The sequence below is a fragment of the Callionymus lyra genome, chromosome 10 (genome assembly GCF_982586985.1).
Source record: "Callionymus lyra chromosome 10, fCalLyr1.hap1.1, whole genome shotgun sequence".
Lineage (NCBI taxonomy): Eukaryota > Metazoa > Chordata > Actinopteri > Syngnathiformes > Callionymidae > Callionymus > Callionymus lyra.
The window spans coordinates 11,525,489-11,546,059 of NC_141827.1; the positions used below are offsets into that span (position 1 = coordinate 11,525,489).

General features: G+C 35.7%; 1 protein-coding gene across 2 annotated transcripts; it reads left to right on the forward strand.

Annotated features, from left to right (window-relative positions):
- Positions 1 to 36: 36 nt before the first annotated feature.
- fkbp5 (FKBP prolyl isomerase 5) lies at positions 37 to 20,078 on the forward strand. 2 transcript variants are annotated; one of them, XM_087800436.1, is made up of 11 exons: positions 37 to 194; positions 11,372 to 11,504; positions 12,558 to 12,702; positions 14,760 to 14,902; positions 16,106 to 16,220; positions 16,291 to 16,447; positions 16,718 to 16,808; positions 16,875 to 16,958; positions 17,033 to 17,218; positions 17,338 to 17,577; positions 18,861 to 20,078. In XM_087800436.1, the coding sequence occupies exons 2-11, from the start codon at positions 11,400 to 11,402 to the stop codon at positions 18,954 to 18,956; spliced, it is 1,362 nt and encodes a 453-aa protein (XP_087656562.1). In that variant the 5' UTR covers positions 37 to 194; positions 11,372 to 11,399; the 3' UTR covers positions 18,957 to 20,078. The 2 variants fall into 2 exon arrangements, with proteins under 2 accessions (XP_087656562.1, XP_087656561.1); XM_087800435.1 differs by lacking the exon at positions 37 to 194 and adding an exon at positions 5,602 to 5,804.
- Positions 20,079 to 20,571: the final 493 nt, after the last annotated feature.

The window sequence follows — 20,571 nt, forward strand, 5'->3', positions numbered from 1 at the left end:
TACACTGAGACACTCATTTACCGAACGCGTCTCACAACCACACGCCACATTCACCATAACCTGCCTCTGAAACGACGAGAGACGCCTGATAACGTCAAGTATTTTCCCTCTGACCCGCAGTTGAATCAGCAGCAGCGACACAATGATTATCTCTTCACACAATAAAAGGAAATCCTGATTGACTCCCAGTGATGGTGAGTAAAATATTTTAAAAATGTAAATTCATTCTACTGAAACCTGAGACATATTACATAAAACATGGCACATTTGATACGTCTAACACGGGTCAGGTTAATAGTTAAGATGATTTGAATTATAAACATAAAATATATATTTTTAATGTAAAGTCAAAGACCTCTTTTATGCCTCTGTTTTCCTTGTTTGTTTCCTTATATATACAACCTATTAAAAGAGAAGTAGAAGCATGTGGTCAAAGAATCAACATGCATCATGGGACATCCAGTCTCAAGCTTGATTTGGCCAAAAACAAATAAAAAGTATGGTATAGTTTGACTAACCAGTGTTACAATGACTTATTTTAAGCATTTATTTGACCGTGTTTTGATCTCTTGTATATTATAAAAATCACATTATTTAAGGAAGCTTCTTTGTGAATGTTTTAACTCGATCGAAACAGCAACCGGAGAGTCAATGGTATGGTATGATAGTCATTATAAGTTTATTTTGTTGATAAATTAACGATTTTAATTCATTCATTCTCTTTTGTTTCTTGGAGCGATTAAGTCATGGGGGTGGAGCCTATAATAGCTATTCAGGGCAAGAGGCTGGACTGGTAAATGTACCATCACAGGGCATGATTAACAAATAATAACACCAATATTGTACATTAAGTTCATTTCTAATCTTTGTTTCACCTCGAAACCAACTCAAGCTATTGAAGAATGTACACTAGTTTACTTTTGCTGAGCAATTGTGAACTCCATATAGAGAGTTCTTGTTACTGTGACCTTCTGCAGTTGGTAACTGTGAAGATTTCATCACTAGTTTTGTTGGTCAACTATTTCAAAACCAACCTTTGGAGGGTATTGTAAAGTTACAAATGGCTGTGGACCACAAGAGTTGACTATGTTTAATCTATAGTCACAAATAATCCAAGGAATTTGGACAAAAATTGTGATTTCTAGTTTGTGTCTGGTCCATTTGAAGTCTTGAGTACAGCTTGAGGGTTTGCGGTGAGTGGAACATGTACGTTCTTCATGTGCCTCTATGGGTTTCCTCAGGGTTCTAGTTCTTCCAAACCGTCTTTAACAGGTGACTGTTTTCAGTACTGGGTGTCCCCTTACCCTATATAGCTGGGACAGCCTCTAGCCACAGAAAGTAGCACATCTAAAAATGGTTTCCGCAGCTATATATATAATAATATATATTTGGAACTTTCATGGAAGAAGGTTGCTTGTTTGATCCCGCATCAGATTGTGGTTGTTTCCCAGAAGATGCTTAATCTCTGGTTGCGCCTGATGGGTCAGGTCGCACAGTGCGCCGCGGCCTACTGCCATCACTGTCTATATTTATCACATTTTTCATTTATGCAACGTATACTTGCTAATGCATGGGTTGCTGTAAACATGAATAGTACAGTCATTTCAAGCTAATTATTACACCGTTTTTCGTGCTTAGTTACGCATTTTCACTTACACTAAGAAAGAGTGCAAACATTGGTTAATCCACTCATGAACACACCAAATTAATTTTGACTTACATTTTTGCCCTACAGCTATAAAATCCAACCCTTTTTAGCATTATAAATACCAATTATTGTACTTGTCAAAACACACATCTCTACATGTAATGTGACAAATTCTTCCAGATCCAGATGATACCCCAACATTAAATCATCTGTACTTTGGGTCATCAACGTTTGATAAGAAAATCTTTAGTTTGAGTTATTTTGCTAAGAGACCGATGCTAACTATCACAGTCTCCTTGGCGGAGGTAATTAATTAATAAAGGTGTAATCAGGAGGCAGTGTGTTGTGTTTTTATGAGATTATTTTAAGATTAATATGTTAAGTTAAAAACAGGGATGTGGAATGCTCAAACAAAAAGTATCGTAATAGAAATAAAAATAAACAAAAAGGCAACTAATAACTCTGCTTTCTGTATTGTTGTTCAACACAGAATAGTCCAAAATGTAACAATAATAAAAAGCTCGAAATTAAATATGAATTCTCTAATGCTGAAGTCTTTAAAAGAGACACGGTCATCATCATCATGTTAATCCACAAGAATATTGTCGACCAGACTTATGTTTACATTAGGTTACTCTAGGATTTGTGTCCCGAATGCTTCAGAGCAGACAGCTGTACCATCGCCTCACATGACGTCACTTCATAATTACCAGGATCATCATGTTCTCTTCTATCGCTGTCTGAACGTCTGCGTCCTCGCCATCTCTGGCTGAGGAGTTCACCTTCTGTAAACTGCTCGTCTCCATCGTTCGATCGAAACATAAGGCGAGCGAGTAGATTAGATGTAGCAGCAGTCACGGCGTGTTCTGTTCTGCAAACATATGGACGCAATATAATCGCTGTGTCCTCCAACAACCCGTCTGGGGCCGTAAACATCTTTTATGACTTTTATGTCTGCGTCTGCGAGAGTCAAAGCGGAACTCATATAAAAAAAAATTGGTTCAAACAAGGTAAAGATCTTTACAGCATCTTTCACCATTGACGTACGCTGCACTTAAAAATATGTTTATGCTATATTTTAAATTGTGATGCATTAATATTTTCCATCAATTTTGTAAGGTTCAAAAGACTGCTCTGGAGCCAGGGTCACAAGCTGTGATCACCGTTATCCGGGCTCAAAGGATAAATTATAAACTACAAATTCAACATTTGTTTTCATATTTAGATACTGTTATTAAAACCATGATATTTTAGTTGTAATGTAAAAAAGACATCTTTTGATTAGTCAATCTCAAGTATTCAATCTGCACTCCTTGGAAATATATTATTTGTCAGAACTGCTTTAATGTGAAGAATATTGCAATGAAAAATATGATTTGTTTGTTTTTTTATGGTGGTAATTACGCAAAAATTAAAATAACTATAATAACTGGAAAATAATTCATTCTAATTTGGTTACGGAGATATTGGTGAATAAAGAAACCAATTGAATAACCTACGCAATAAATTAAATATAATTTATATTCATCAAAAGATAGTTATTAAAAGGTTCTACAATGTTTTGTAAATAAATTAATAAACCATTTGGACCATTTGGAACAATTAAATACTGATTGATAACTTATTTGCCAATAATAAAGAAATATCAAATGGAAAAATGAATACTCAACACAATGTAATATATTTAAAATATATATATAGCCTTACTTTTATGTTTTAAAATATTTTAATATCTTATGTTGCAATCAACGTGTTCTTCAACATCGTGTTATAACCAAGAATGACTTAGGTCAGTCCTGATACAAAGTTTTGCTCACTAGAAATATACCTATATCAGCTTAAATATATATTTAAAAAGAAAAATACAGTTGTTTCATCAAATTCAGTAAAGGAAACTCAAATATTGACCAACATTTTTCATATAGTAAATGAATCGGAAAGATACAAAAGTGTTTCTGTGTTAGAAACATTGAAGCAACATCATTTGTTTTGATTCCACCACCAATACATTTCTCATGAGTCATTTAAAGGTTAGCATGAACTATGTGTGCCAAGGTTGTATTGCCTGTGGTGCCATAATGTATTATTTATTTGATGTATCAAAGACAAGTTGTGTCAGCGAGTTAAGAAAACAGCAAAGCCTCCCAGAGTATGTTTACATTCTCCTTTCTCAAGCAATCCTGTCTTTGTCTCTGCACTTTGTGTAGCTTCTGCAAGTGTTGGTCACGTGCCAGGTAGACAACGATCAGTACTTTTACATTTTGTCGAGTTGAAAACAAGAAAAGGTCAACGTGAAGTTAAAGATTAATTTGAAATGAGCTGTTGATGATTGACACATCCTCGAATAACCTAAACATGCGCAATAATAATATGGTAAAAAGTCATTTTTGTTGTAGGGAGACCCTGTCCTTGAAATTATATGTAAATAAAGAGTAAATAATGTGACATTTTTAAACATGTGAGGACATTATAAAATAAATAAATAAAGTAGTAAACATATATTTTAAGATTCTGATATAAGAGATAAATTAAGGTAAGACAGACCTCCCTAGTCGATTTTCAACTTGAGGAATGAGTTTGTGGAATAAGGAGATAAATGGGACGCTGCCCCCCGTGACCAAACTGATAATAAAGAAACACGTATATTGTGATTGATAAGAAAATAAATAAAAATGAATCAATCTGCGTGAAGAACAGAGCTTGCTTTACACATGTCTTCCTATTAGAACCAAATATGTTTACAAAAACCTTTTTCAAGATCTCATTATATATATATAAATATATATATATATATATATATATATATATATATTGTAAACGAAAAGTCTTTCAATTGTAATTACCGTACTATATATATATATATATATATATATATATATATATATATATATATATATATATAAATATAAAGAAAATAAGTACGGTAAGTACAATTGAAAGACTTTTCTCTTTACAATCAATACAAATACATCATTAAATACATTATGATTATCAGGGAAAGTACGAATATAAAAAGAACATTGTTTTTGTCTCCAAAATTTATTTTTACCTTGAAATTGTCGACATAAACCATGTTTTATAATCCAAATAAATCAATATAAAATGTACTCTTTTCTTTTTCGCCGTAACCAGTATATTCACATATACATTTAAACATATTAATTCGACTTTTTTGTAATTACATGTATTTAAAATTCAAAGCGTTTATTGTCACTACGTACCATGAAATTCTTACTTTGTACAAAAGTGCACAGTAAAAAAAAAAATATATATATCTATATATATACATACATATATAATTAACTATATATACATTTGAAAGAATAAAAACCAAAAAAAAACAGAGCAACAAAAGTAGTGCATGAGGTAGATTTAGTTTAACTGTTGAGGATGGCGGTTGGAAAGAAGATGTCTTAAATAACATCAAAGTTCTCAACTATTCATTTTGTAACTTTAAACTTCCCCTTCTACTTCTCACTGAACGAGCCTTAACGTCTCATATTTTTTTTCATAATCCAGCTTCATTTTTAAGCCTCGTTTCTGGAGCGTGATCGGATGGAACGTTCGGCTCAGTATCTATCCCGGCACAAGTGAGCGCTCGTCGGGGCACGAGGAGCAGCCGAAGTCGGTGTGTTCTCCTGGAGGTGTCGATGATCGGTGGTGTCAGCTGACCAGGAGGAGGAGGAGGAGGAGGAGGAGGAGGAGGAGGACAGTCTGCTACGGTACAGCCTGTTCCCGGCGTGTCTCGGCACAGAACGGGTTACAGGTCAGAGTGTCTATTGGAACACAGTGTTCTCGTCAGCAGCGGCTGTATAGCCGGAACATTGTGTTACTTTGTGGCGGATTTCCAAGACCTGCCCTTTCTTTGACGATAAACGCCCCCCTCCTCCCCCCCCACCCCACCAACAACACTAACCTCCCCCCCTTCCTCACCCCCCACCTCCCTCACCCCCCTCTCCGAGCGACGATCTCTGCACCTCCTCCAGCGGGTCACTGTAGTCACTGTAGAAGCCGAGCCTCCATGTGGACTCACCGGCACCTGTGACGTTACCGGGGGACTCGGAGAGAAAAAAAAAAACGCGCGCTGGAACATCGAGTTCTCTGGAGGGAGAAAATTTTGTTTTTTTTCCCTGAAGAACGGATTAGAAAATAGAAGGTGAGTTGCGATGTTTTGTTCGATGTGTGAAATAGTGACGGTCGAGGGTTCGAGTCCAGTTTAACGGGATGGAACGTGAGGGGAAGTTTATCCAGCTGTTTCTAACCCAAATAATACGCTATGCTCTTAAAAACATGTATTTATATAAAATGAATTACATTTTTACACCTCAAAAGCATCTCATACACGTATTTAAAAATATATGTAAAATTATATATAAACAACTAAATGTACTTGTAACATCTTTGTATCTCAACAATAGATCCTACACATTAAACATATATCTTTGCAACTTAATTTATTAATTATTTTTGGATATGAACACAATCTCATACACGTTTAAAAAAAACAATATAAATATTCATAAAATGTTATACATACCGTATTACATTTTTGCGTCTCAACAGTATCTCGTATAAATAATCTACTAATATATACAACTATATTTATTAATTAATTTTTTGCATCAACAGTTTCTCTCTATCCATCATTAAACCTGACTTTAATGCAATCGTGGTTCGCTATTTCATTTAAATGTGTGTGTGAAGTATTTTTACTTGTTGCTCTGTTTAAAAAGAGTCTGTAAAAGTATGTGCAGGATTTTTACCTTTTTCTTTAAAAAAAAAAAACGGCTGTGAATCTATTTTTATTCACAATAATTCTCAGAAAGGACCTTCTGTTAAACTTGCAGTCTAAGTTCAATGAGGTTACAAGTTAGAAGAGCGTTTAAATACACTTATATAAATGATGGGGAATTCTGGTTGTTTAAGGTTTGGTTGTGGATTTATTGAAGAACAAAAAAAAACAGGCGACAATAATGTAGTTAAAAAAAACAATGGTTGCCCAACTGTTTATCTCACTCATTGTCTCAAAAAGTGATGCAAGAATTACCTTCCTTTGGCTTGTACTATTATGATAATAAGGAATGGAAACCCTTTAATATCCCTTATTATTTCTGTTCTAAATGGAGGATTAAGTGAACATTGAAAATATCTTTTATGAAAATTGAGGAGGGGTTGTTTTGCTGTTTGATTTCCAAGAAGTGGTTCCGATGAAAACCCGACACGAGCTGTCCTTGTGTGGTCTTTGACAATCTGGTGTTTTTTTTCAGTTCAATAAAAGCCCGCTCGTGTCAATCATGCCGTTTCAGCGAGTGACGGAAATACACCGTGTTCAAATATGGTCTACAACTCCTTCATTCGCAAACGTTTGGCTTTTTTTTTTTGAGACGACCGTTATGACCGTTATATCTCGCTGTGAACTCGGTGCAGTTTTTGAATCACAAAGTCACCGGTGTTGTGTGTCGCTTTTTTTCTTCTAAACAGAAGTAGAATCAAGAAGTATTTGTCCTCTGTGATGTAAACATTGGTCTCAGATTGGTGAAACACCATCAGGTTTCGCCAGCGGGGAACATGAATAGAGGGAACATTGTGTTCAGATGCACACACACCTACACACACACACACACACGTACACACACAGGATAGAAAAGCAAACGGGTTCATTTCTATGCGCCAGCATCAAAAACATAACCTGCATTGTTTGTGCTGAAAACATTTTTGTCCACTAAGTGCTCTCAACCAACCGTCCTTTATCAGTATCCTTCAACTTTACGTCAATACCAGCTAGTTGAGGTGAGATTCGAGGGACACACTGAGTAGGTCGCCATCCTATCTCAAGTCACACTTAAAAACAATCGACCAATCATAGACCAATCATAAACTCACACTAATAGATCATTCAGAATTACTACTTCCATATGTTTTTGGAATGTGTGTTGAAAATGTTCTCAGATAATATATACACCACAAAATATCATTGCAAGATTTTCATAAAACAAGAACGATATCAAAGAAAGACATATAATGAAGATTAAGTTAACTATTTGGGATTGATTGTAAAAAATAGAAAGATATTATTGACATTAAAGCCCCAAGAGAGATGATAAAACCTGCTAAATATTTAAAGAGCTTTTCAAGGTATTGTTGTCCCAAACTCTGGTTACAAGTTCATACTTTTATTTTCCATAATTAAAGCCTGAAGCGTCTTTTAGGATCGGAAGGGATCTAGATATTTTCAACATAATTCAAGAGAACATGTGAAAAAAGATGGTGAGTGACCTGTAGTAACCTTGGCTGAACCAAACAAGGTCAACAAGTGTCTCATTCACATTTTTAGAGATCGGAGGGTCAGTGGACCACCATGATTCACATCGTACGACACAACGTGTCAACAAGATTGACACCTCCTTACAGGGAGTGATGAGCCTGTGTCAGCAGGGTCGGTACACCATACTCCAAGACCACCTTAGACGGGAACCTACTGAGGAATAGACTGACCGGATCCTCCCCTGGAGTACCCCCTGTATAGGCCTTAGTGGGGAGTCTGAGGAGTATGGACCACATGCTCTGATCCGCCATTCTGGCGTAACCTTTTCAGATGTCCATGAAAAATTGTACAAGGGCGTCAGTCGTGACCAACATACAGAGCCTTGAGCTAATTCAGGTAGTGATGTGAAAAATATTAATACACTTGAATATAGTTTTTCCACAGTATATTCCACGGTTTTCAATATATGAAAGAAATGCGAAATTAATTTTCATTTCATTCATTATTAGCATTTAATTTCAATATAGTGCGTAGATGACAGCATTCATCATGTTAATGTAATTCCTCGATATCCAGGGGATGACTGAGGACGAGAGGATACAGTCGATTCCGGCTTCTTTTAAAGCTGATGTTTGGACATTTTTTGGTTTCAAAACAAAATGAAAGCAGTTACGACTAATGTGGTCTGTAAATTCTGTCGACAATACTTAAAATATAGCCCTGTTCCTACAGTATCTCAATATATCGCAATATACAGTATCGCTGTCCCTGTATTGTGGTACGTATCGTAGCACCAGATTATTGCAAATACACAGCCTAATAAGCACTAGGTTTTCAAGGAGCTTTTCCAGTTAACCTCAGATTGTGATGGCTGAGCCTGCCTTCAAGTCCTCTGCCTCTTCAGTAGAGGTCTCAGGGACCAGGAGATCCACCCTGGACTGATTCCCCCACCCGAGCTGTCTAATGAGGGTCTGGATTCTCTTCTAGTCCGTCCCTCGCCTCAGTTGAGACCTTCACTCCTCAGCGCAATTCTACGTTGTCCCTCATTGTTAACTCTACGTAGCCTAAAACGGGACTTAATTTAAGTGCCTAAGAGAGGCTCAATTTTCTCTGTTGATGTTTAATACGGATGAATACACCATCCCTCTTCTGATACCATTTGTAGTAATAAGAAGATAGAAAGTAGAGAGAAGAGCATCCTTGAACGCTTGTCTTGAAAGCTGGCTCTTTGAGAGAGAAGTTTCTGATTCTGATACATTTTCTGATAAAAAGAAACAACTAATAGTACATTTAGAATCAATATTATCATTTTAAAAGTTTTTTACGTCGTGCATGAAACACCTTTTTAATATCGAACGTGGTTATCGCACCTTAAAAAAAAAGTTTCAAAACACATAGTGACACAGCGTTTAAAGATGGAAATAAGAGTCTACCTTAATCGTGTATTGATGTTTGTGAAAGTGATCTTTTAATCATCAGTGGTGACTATGGAAATAAATGTGCTGATAAGACTTTAAATATTTATTTCTAACACTAAATTTTAACAGCATAAAAATCTGACTTTTAATTTGAATTTTTGTGCTGTCCATTTTTTTTTCAACACATTTATATGGTCAATGTAAAATTAAAAGTGTCAAAAGATGAAATGTAAAAAAGTGTATTAAAGTGTAATGTCAAAGTTCAATGCAAAAACAATAGCCAATGGAATGTAAAAAATCAATATAATACATTTGTTTTAAAATAATTCAGTGTTAATATAAATATAAATTAATGCAAATACACTTCAACACTGAATTTCAACATCATCAAAATCAGACACATTTTTTCACTGTCTATTTTTTACAATGCATGATTCAATTCAGTGTAAAATTAAATGTGAAGAAATTCAAAGTCGGATTTTTGATTCTGTAAAAGTTCAGTGTTATCTATAACAAGTCTGATGGCTCACGTTTACTTGATGTGGAGAATTCCAGTGCGGATGTTTACGCTCTTACTCTTGATAATGCTAATCATGTTGACTGTTTCTCAACGTTTATTCACACGTCAAAGGGCATTTTAATTTCAACACAAAAGCAGACTACTGGGCCGCACAACAGCGTTTATAGTGCCTGCAAACACGGTTTGACACCGCGACAATGTGGGTCGACGCCGGCCGCATTTACGACGAGACACATAATTGAACAATTGGTGAATAGCTTTTCAGTGAAAGCAGCTGTCAGTATAGTTTTAACTCACAAAACAACGTACAACAGTCTGGAATGTTTGGGTGAGCCGTATTAAAAGATATTTATCTTCACTTTTTAAACACTAAAATGCAACAAAAAGAGTTATTGTTGACAGTCTGAATTAGAGATTTTAATTTTTCTACGATTTCCATTCATTTTGTAGTTTGAACACATCACATTGTTATCCTATTTAGTGTGTTTTAGTTGTTAACGATTTGTTTATTACACAGTGTTGGTTAGTAATCAATCATTGTTGTATGTTGTGAATCAGTGTTGATAAACTCAATCACACAAGGGGCCAAATACTAAATCTTGGCCCTCCTTTAAGAGTAGATTGTGTACGTTTTTTTCTCTATTTTTTCTTTATATTTGCTGACAACCTTATCTCGATAGAGGCCTTCTGTTTGAAATACTTGTTTTAAATTTAATATATAAAAAGATGTAGTCATACATGAGTGAATAAACAAGAGCAAACGAACATTATTTCCTAACATATTCATTGAACCATCTCTGACTGGCACAGCTTTGATATTTATCTAAATATTGTTGAATTGAAATGGTCCTAGGGTAATCTTATCACAGGTTAGTTAAAAAAAAAGCAGATTTTTTACCAACATACATTCAAATTTACCATATTTGATTATTAACATCTACCTAGATATTGTCGGATTAATATAAAACTTGATGTTTATCCTCCTTGTTAGCTACAAAAAAAAGACAGTGGAACAGCGGAGCTCCCACTCTCATTTGTAGGCCGTGAGATCAGGAAGTTCTGGAAGTGAGCAACATTTTGGTGCATTTGTATTTAGAATGTAATTTGATTTTGAAGCAACAAAATGTATTTAAAGTTCTTGAGTGTTGCATTTAGTGACTCTGTGCCCTAAATTTCCCCGGAATTATTGATACTAGTCTACTTTTGTACTTTTTCGAAGCATGTGTGTCTGTTTATTTCAGAGCCAGGGTTTCCAATGATGTAATATTGTATCTTATAATAGCGAAGTACACTATGTACTTCTGAGTATTTATACAAATTGAGATTTACTGTTACGTAACAACTGTGGTTGGGTGAGTCACCACAGATCGGCAATATCACGAGAAAGAACTGCAAAAACTTCTGAGCGAAGTTTTATTAAAGGAAAGTTTCATCGATCCTTCCAGAACACACTTAGAGTGATCTTTGTTATTCTCCGTCTCGAGATGACTCCACACCAATGCCTCTTTTGTTTTCTACAGTTGGATGTTTTGAGGCGTAGAAGGAGAAATGACAATGGACCGAGACATGCCCACCGAGGGGCCGGCTGCCTCGGAAGAGTTTGCTGATGAAGGGGTCGATATCACGGAAAAAAAGGACGGAGGAGTGATTAAGGTATCGATTAACCATCTTTGTTATGATACATAAACGAGTTCTTGCTACCAACACATACATTTACTACATACATTGGTTCCTAGCAAGTTTCATTTGGCCCAAGGTCTCTCCGATAAACAATTATTTACCGGTAATACTATTGTATTATTAAACTAGAAAATGAAAAATACCCTTTTTTATTTTAATTCAAAAAGATCTTTATGACAATTTGCAATTCATCATCTGAAAACTTCTCAATTTTTATTTAACCGTTTAAAAATAAACATACTTTGTTTTTTCAACTTTTAATGATGTAACTTTTGGTATGATTTTCTTCTGGTAGAACGTTTTGGACAATCCTGTGTTTTTATATATCTGTCATTTAAATGTCTCAATTTTCTATGTATCAGGTTTTTTATATTCATTGACACATTTAAAGACCTGAATCTTCAAAACATACAAAGATACAATGTGTTACGTGGTGGGGAATTCCTCTGATAGACATTAGCTGAACTAGCAAAGACACAACCAGCTTCAAATGTCCTTCATTTTACATCATAGAGGTAAAAAAAAACAACCAGGAATTTGGTAAAAAAAATATATATATATATATATATATATATATATATATATACAGTATATATATATATTTTTCCTGGTGAAGTAGAAAAAGCAAGACAATCACACATTCTCAGACATACACAACATAAAACGTTACGCTTAACCGAATCTATTTAACTGCCGAAAAGGAAAAAATGAATCATCCAGATGAAAGTGACCCGGTGGCCAAAAACAAACTTGTTTGAGTTAATGTAAATGTAAATGTAATTGTATACCAAAGCTATAATGTCTAGGGGATAATTTAAGTCATGGACATTTTGGACAAATGTATGCATGCCTTAAAAATGACCAAAAAACTAAATATTCAAATTTAATTGTACATTAAAAATTATTTTCAAGAGAAAAAAACAATTTCTTTATTAATGTATGCTAATTTCATCTGATAGATATTTTGATAAATATTGCTGGCCTCTTATTGTGACTTGTTCCCCATTAACAAACTCTTAATTCTAGGTTATAAAAAAGCGGGGGATTGATGGAGAGACGCCGATGATCGGGGACAAAGTGTGTATTCACTACACCGGCAGGCTGCTGTCGGGGAAGGTCTTCGATTGTAGCCATAAACGCAATGAATCCTTTAACTTCAATGTCGGCAAAGGTAAGAACTTTTTTCCTTAACTTATAGTTAATTTTATCTCCACATGTATTTCTGAAAGCAAGGGAGGTCGTTCACCTTGACCCAGAAGCGACGCAAGGGATAAAACAATTACATTTATTTTCTGGCCTTCGGGTCACCTTGACCCTGAAATAGCATAAGGGTGAATGATTTCTTGTCTCTTACTGTGAATAGACAACGCCCTAGATAGGTTAAAAGAGGATCAGTCGTATAAAACATGTTTGGTTTTGTTGTAAAGAAGCTCCAAGGAGAAGAAACAAGCATTTGTTTTATAGTCTTGATATCAAACGCTAGTTTCCATGACACAAACGGAAACTCCCCAAACTACTCAGATCTGTGAGAACAGCCGTCGACCTCCACTACGAGTGAATCAGTTCGAGCTTTTCGAGAGAAATATCAAGATGACTCGCTGGTGGAATGAACATGAACTTGACTCTGTTGTTGCAGAATGAAGTATCAGGTTGAATAAAATATGTTTTATCTCCATCTTGATCATCAGACTTGCCGCCATGTTTGACAGACCAACAACTTTCTAAATACCGCGACATGTTTGTTTTCTTAACGGTACCTTATACATATTGTTTGTAAAGGTGCATGTATGTGAAACCTTCCATCTGTTATTGTCACTTGAGTTCTTGACCTCATGACTGGGGTGGAATGCATAAGTCAGCAATGCCAGTAATGTTTGCTCGCTGCACTGTCTGGTCTAGCTGTCGACACGTGTGAGAGAAGAACATTCTTAGGGCGCTCATGAGTAAACAGAACTAACGGAAGGGCTTTACGCTACTATTGTGTGCCGAGTGTTACTTGATGGGAATTTGGGAAGGAAGCCATGAAAGGCCTTGAAATAAAATCCTTTATTAGCTCTAAAGTTCAAGACTGAATGAGTCAGAATCCTGAAGGTTGCTGCCAAAGTACCCTTGAGCCATGTCATCACTTCTTTTCTCGCTCAGTGTCCCCGTTAACCCCATTATCAGCACAATGTTCGGATTTTGGATCGACTTGGAAAAAGTTGTTTGCATACAAAGAGTAGTTGTAACTACACAAGAATGTATTATGTCATCAACAATTAAAACTAAATACTTTCATTATTTATGTGGAATATTTGTGGTATATTTCTATATTCTATATTTTTATGTGAAACAATCTGATGGATTTTATTGAGAAAATCAGGCTTATGATTTGACACCACAAAATAATACTATATTGTGTTTATAACTCTGGCAACAATAGTTACAGATTCTGGTGGATTTTTAAAAAAGTTCTTCAATATCATGTCATATCATAAGACATAATAAAGCAATTTTCACAAACGTTATAAAATAACACAACATATTGCTGCATGGTGAAAATTCAATATGAACATTAAAGCAACAATACAAATCGTTTCTAGCTCCCCAAGTGTCTAAACAGTATAACTGAAATATCTTGGAAACAGAATACTTGCATATTATATATTATATTGTATTGAATATATACTTGTTGATAACAACTAGGAGAAGTCTCTAACTTATTTTAAAAAGTTTTTCAGTAGTTCATGTTAAAATAACAGTGTCCCCGATCCAATGCTGTAAATCGCATGGACACTCAAATCCTGTCCAGGCGGGTCGTGCAGACATAGTGTATAATGAAGAGCATCATTTAATTTAAAGCTGGTTAGCGCTACTGATACCGCTTGAAATTAAACCAATTATTACAGATAATACAGAAACATATTCGGAATGTTACATAGTGTTGCTTTAATAGTCCTTGACTGTTTTTTTGATGCGTGTCAAGATCTTAGTCAGTTATAAAAGCCTCCTTTTGTTTAATGAACAACCAACTGATATTATAATGAGATTATTGACCATTAAAACTGATAGTTTTGGGTAGTTTTGTCTTTTCTCTTGAGTCGTAATACTAATCAAACAGATCACAATGATGTGATAAAAATTTCGTACATGCAATGTAGATGTTTAACCTAACAAACGAAAAGTGATCAATTAAATCTGTGATCTGTTCTGGCCTCTGAAGACTCTTTTTTTGTTGTCGTCTCACAGGACAAGTCCTCAAGGCCTGGGACATTGGCGTGATGACTATGCAAAGGGGTGAGCTGTGTACGCTGCTGTGCAGGCCGGAGTACGCCTACGGTTCTTCCGGAAACCCTGACAAAATTCCCCCCAACTCTTTAGTACTTTTTGAGGTAGGTCCGACAACTTTCTACTCGGTACATTTGTTTGAAATTAAAAGTGAAACTAAAAATACATGATTAAGGGGATTATTTATTTTTCTCTAAAACTATTTAGCTTTAAATACGTCAATGGTGTATGACAAAATGTATACATTTTAGTCACCTGTTTAACTGAAAATATCGGCTTAACATTTGAAGTGAACCTTTACTATTATTTAATGATTTTATATGTCAATCAAAGTTAACCTTATTTGTCCCGCCTCCCGATGTTGTGCAACTTTTAAGTTTTCCTCTATTTATTTATGTGTAATTATTCCAAATCCAAATAATATTTTGATTAATACTAAGCTGGACCTTTGTTTTTCGGAATGATTTTTGTTTTTTTAAATGCTTTTATGCACCAAATAAGGCATTCTTTTTTAGAGTACAGGCAGATAAATGTCAAAAGTACATTTGTTTCAGGTTATTACATTCATAATGTTTGCCGCTCAGTCACCCAGTTATAGATGTCAATCAGTTTTGTCAGCAACAAAGACATATAATTTAAAAACAGTATTTTAGCGACCAAACAGCCATGTAAATGGTGCAGTGTGTAGAAAGGCATCATGGGAGTTCACTGTTTCGTTGGCACCATAATTAATGTGATTATGGTAATTAGTGCCTCCCACTTAGTTCCATGGTTTTGATAAAGTTTATCTACCTTTCAGGTAATTCATCTGTTTGAAACAGAGGAAAAAATGACAAGGAGCTTTGCACTTCACTACAATATAATCAAATCAAAAGTTCTGTGTAGTGCAAAAGTTGGTTCATTGTCTACAGGTTTATTTTTTTTAATTAACTTGCAACGCAATGTCTCGAGTCACATTCTAATGTTACTTTGGAGAAAATCCAGTCTTTCCTCAAAATAAAACACATTTCAGACACTAATAATCAACGCAAGAGAAATTATATCAACTGCTTTTTTTATCTTTTAGTACAGCTGGTGACAAATGCCTCACTGAGCGGTCCCGGGCCCTGTGGTTATCTGGTAACCACAGCTCTGAAGTCATTTGAGGACTAAATAAAAATACACCTTAGAAATGTCAGAGAGAAAATTCTGTTGATGTGGCTCGACACTGTTGTGACGACAGCAAACACCAATTACTTTAACTTTGTTCCCATTTAATTGTACTTCAGGCTTTTCATTTCCAGTCTTTGTGCTCTCCTGAAATGTAGGTGGAACTGCTGAAGTTCGAGGGCGAGAAGCTGACTGAAGATGCAGGCATCATCAGAAGAATAAAAGTGAAAGGAGACGGCTTCACGACACCCAACGACGGCTCGACGGTTGACAGTGAGCCCTCTCTTTAAATCAACAACAAACAACACTCGGAACACTAAACAAGAGCTCTTGGTGTTTGCAGTTCATCTGAGGGGCAGCTGTGACGGCCGAGTGTTCGACTGCAGAGACATCAGGTTCGTTATCAGCGACTTCAAGGATAACAACATCCCGGTGGGGGTCGACAGAGCCATGGACAAGATGCAGAAGGGAGAGAGCTGTATTCTTTACCTCAAACCCAAGTACGTTAATAGACAGGTTTTTATAATACTTTTCATTCCAGGAGCCTTTTGTATCAACACTGACTATGCTAGGGTGACCATATGTACATTCTTACCTCTATTTTAGTTTTTTTTAGGTATTTAGGTTTGTATAATTTTGTAAAGAGACAAATGTTCAACCCTCACGTTTGCTTTAAGTTTAACTTATACCAGGGGCTGTCCAAGTAATTTCGGCTCTGATCAAGAAAACTTCCTACAAAATACTAATCCTTTTGATTCTCTCTTCAACAGGTACGGCTTCGGAAGTCAAGGAAAACCAGAGTTCAAGATCGGACCCGACAAAGACCTCACATATGAAGTGACCCTCAAAGACTTTAAAAAAGTAGGTGCCGCTCTTTCAACTGGAAAAGTATGAAGAAATATAATCAACTAACTTCTCCTCCTGAAGGCGAAAGAGTTCTGGGAGATGGATTTACAGGAAAAACTCAGATTAGCTCCTGAAATCAAAGGAAAAGGGAATCAGTACTGTAAGGTGAGGTTCCTTAAACGTCTCTCTAAACTTGAAAGTACACGTGTTGACGATGTACTGTGTGTGCGTGGCAAAAGGCGGGGCAGTACTTCCCGGCGTCTATCCAGTACCAGCGCATCGTGACCTGGCTAGAGATGGAGTGCGGGATCAGTCCGGAGGAGCAGCAGATGATACGAGAGTTGATCATGACCGCTCATCTAAATCTAGCGCTGTGTTTCCTGAGGTTGAAGGAGTACTCACAGGTTGTGGAAAACTGCAACAAGGTGGGTAAATATGTAAAGAACGAAGTGAATATTCCTTCATTAATTAAAAAAAATAAATTTAAGATTAATCTTTAAAAAGATGAAATTGTTACAGTGTGTTTTTTTTGTTTTTTTTGAAGGCTCTGGAGCTCGAGGAAAACAATGAGAAAGCTTTGTACCGTCGCGGGGAAGCCAGACTCTTACGGAACGAGTACAGCCAGGCGCTGGCGGATTTTCAGAAGGTGCTCGAGGTCAACCAGGCGAATCGAGCCGCTCGCTCTCAGATCGCCCTCTGTCAGCGGAAGATTAAAGAATGGGACGAGCAAGACAAGAGGACGTACGCCAACATCTTTAAGAAGATGGCCGAGCCGGAGACGAAGGTATGTGAGGTCAGCGAAAATAACAGGCAGCAAAAGTCAAAGCCAGTTGATACAAAGAGTTAAAGCGATAGTTCATCTAAAGTACAAATTTAACGCATTTTCCTATCTGATGATGACAAAGGGTTTGGATTTTTTCAGAGTAATCTGTTCCTTTTTAGAGTTATTGGCAAAAATGTTTCTTAATTTTAATGAAGCAACTGGAGCTCAGTTGTCTTCGTCTTCATCTTCGTCCAAAAAGACACTTAAAAACATCCAGATACCTCCATACTGCTCGTCTGTAACGTCCCTCTTGGCTACTTTAAAATGAACACATATTTTTGTCTATAACTCTAAAATAAAAGAACAGATTACAGAAAATAATCCCAAACCTTAGTCGACATAAGGGTGAGTAGAAAATTAGTGAATTTTGAATTTTTCATCACTTTAAGTCAGTAACAACAAATTATAAATGAATTTCTTCTTTGATACAAAAGAGTTCTCTTCAAGCACGTTTGTGTTTATCCTACCAATAAAGTTTTGAAGATCGAAATTAAACATTGAAACAAATTATATTCAAAAGATTCATTATTTTAAACACTCATTCATTCATTTTAACTCAGAAAAAGGCTTTAATGAAGCTGTAGCTGTAAATATGGTGCTGGACGGACCTCTTGTGGCCGATAATAAAATTTCACTTTCTCTTTCGTCTAGATATTCTCGATACTTTTCTTTTTTTAATGATTATTTTGGGTTCAAATGCATATTTATTACATATAAAAAGCTACCTTTGAGTCGTTCATATTCTAAATTTTATGACGATAATGACTGTAAATACCAGTTATTACTCACTCACGTGGTAGTCCTCGGGAATATAGTAGGAATAGTATTTGCTTTCAAAAATCTAAACTTTTAAATCTGTCTGAATTTTCGGCGCATCTTCGAAAACATCCTTTCGAAACAACCACTGGTTCACTTCCGGGTTAGCGCGCCCGAGCTAACCCGGAAGTGAACCAGGAAGTGACTATAACGGAAAGAAAAAATTCCAGTCAGTTTTTATTTTTTTATTTTACTATCACAAATTTCACTTTATTCAGACACCAATGTTGATTGAAAAACTTGACTCAACTAAATTGATAATAATTTAATATTAATCATTTTGATAAGGTTAAAAAAACTTGCTGAGTCAGCACATGATGGTTTGTTTTTCCAAGTTGCTTCAAACATCCACCAAAACAAAAATGTGAAATATAATTAATTGTGGTCAAGTAATCGATTAATAATGGTTTATTATCTCATCCGTCCAGGTTGGGAAGTCGAAGAGAGACGGAAGCTTGAGATGCAGCTTGAACGGTGAAGTGAAACGACGGCGCAGGAGTCAAGACTTTTTATCTCAACACTGACTTTAAAAAAAAAAAAAAAAACATTGAAAAAAAACATAAACTGAGCAATGGACAGGTCTTGCAGGGACGGTGTAATATATAAAGAACCAAACCTCCACGTCATCCATTTCATGCAGTCGATGCTGTTCCAAACAGGATCTTAACTCAGCACAACTCAGCGCAACCATCGTGGGAAGAAACTCCATTTGTGATGAAGTGAAGTGACGGACAAAGAGTTACGGGACGATCGATGGATGCAGAAAATAGTCATTGATTATTTAGAAAAAAAAAACATTTGTTTTTTTTGCCACAGGACCAGAGGGAATCGCACTCTCACCTGAAGGTCATCAAGGTTTTCGACAATAAATTGTTTTTTTCAGCATCAAAAGAAAAAAAATGTAATATTTTATTTGTGAACTGAAGTGTTTCCTCAGATGTTCTTTGCAGTTGCTGAAAAAGCAGAACAACAAAGCAAATGTTCTCCGGGATCATGTTCCAAACACACCAGAATGTATTTTTGTTCTCCAACTTTTTTTTGTTTGTTCAGCTTTTCTCTCAAAAAATCTTCACATCTTCCATTTCACTTCATTGAGTGTGTTTTCGCTTGACTCGGGAATGAATGATGCAACCAAAACGTTGGGTATCGGTGCACTTTTGACTGTCAAACCAACAATATTACCTACAAGGGAATTGCTTGAATACCCGAAGCGTCTTAAACAGAAACCGTGCTAACGTTCTCGTATGCTAACACATCTTTGCTTCATGACCTGCAAGCCTGACTATAGTAGGAGTTTTGTACAGTGGGCATGACTTTCTTTTCTCTCTTCTAGCAATCAAAGTGTATTTATAAGTATTCTAAATATTTATCCTAAAAAAAAGACAAAACATAGGTTTCAGACAAAGCATGTCACGCATCAGCTGTGCCTACTTTGGGATGGCAGGGTATAAGAAAAATAACCGTTTACATGTGTCCAAAAGAAAGAGAAAACATCACCCTGTAATATAAAGTCATTGATGTGTTGAACTGGCATTTATGCAAATACTTTGAAACAAATTGTATGGTACCTTTGTTTGTGTCTTCTTTTTTTTATTTTTTTTGCACTTTAAATAATTAAATAAAACCAAGACTTGCATTAAAATTGAGTTGTTTGAGTTGACGGTTGTTTATTGAAAAGATGGAGGGATTTTAAAAACTATTTTGCATCTAACTAAACATTGAACCAAAGGTGGGGTAGATGCTGCTCAAAACCTTCAATTCATAAGTCGATACTAACTTCTTTTTTTTTAAATGAATTTAATTTTCAAGACATATAGTCAAAACTGTATATATATATATATACGTTAATACTTTTTTTTTTACAAAAAAGAAAAGTATAATATTATCTTAACGTACCTGTTATTAGTCCAGCTGGACTAAACCTAGATTTCTTCAGATCGTCGTACAGAACATTTAAATTCCATACCTTTGAATCCAGTATATATCAATTTATCCTCTTTTTTTCTGGTTCTTATGCTATCAGCGTTTATTTTGGTCCCTGTCTGTCGTTACATCGCTTCTTCTGAACAGAAGCTACCGGTAGATGTCACTGTTTAATGTGAAACTAACATGCCGAAGCTTCACCTTTGAATGCTTTTT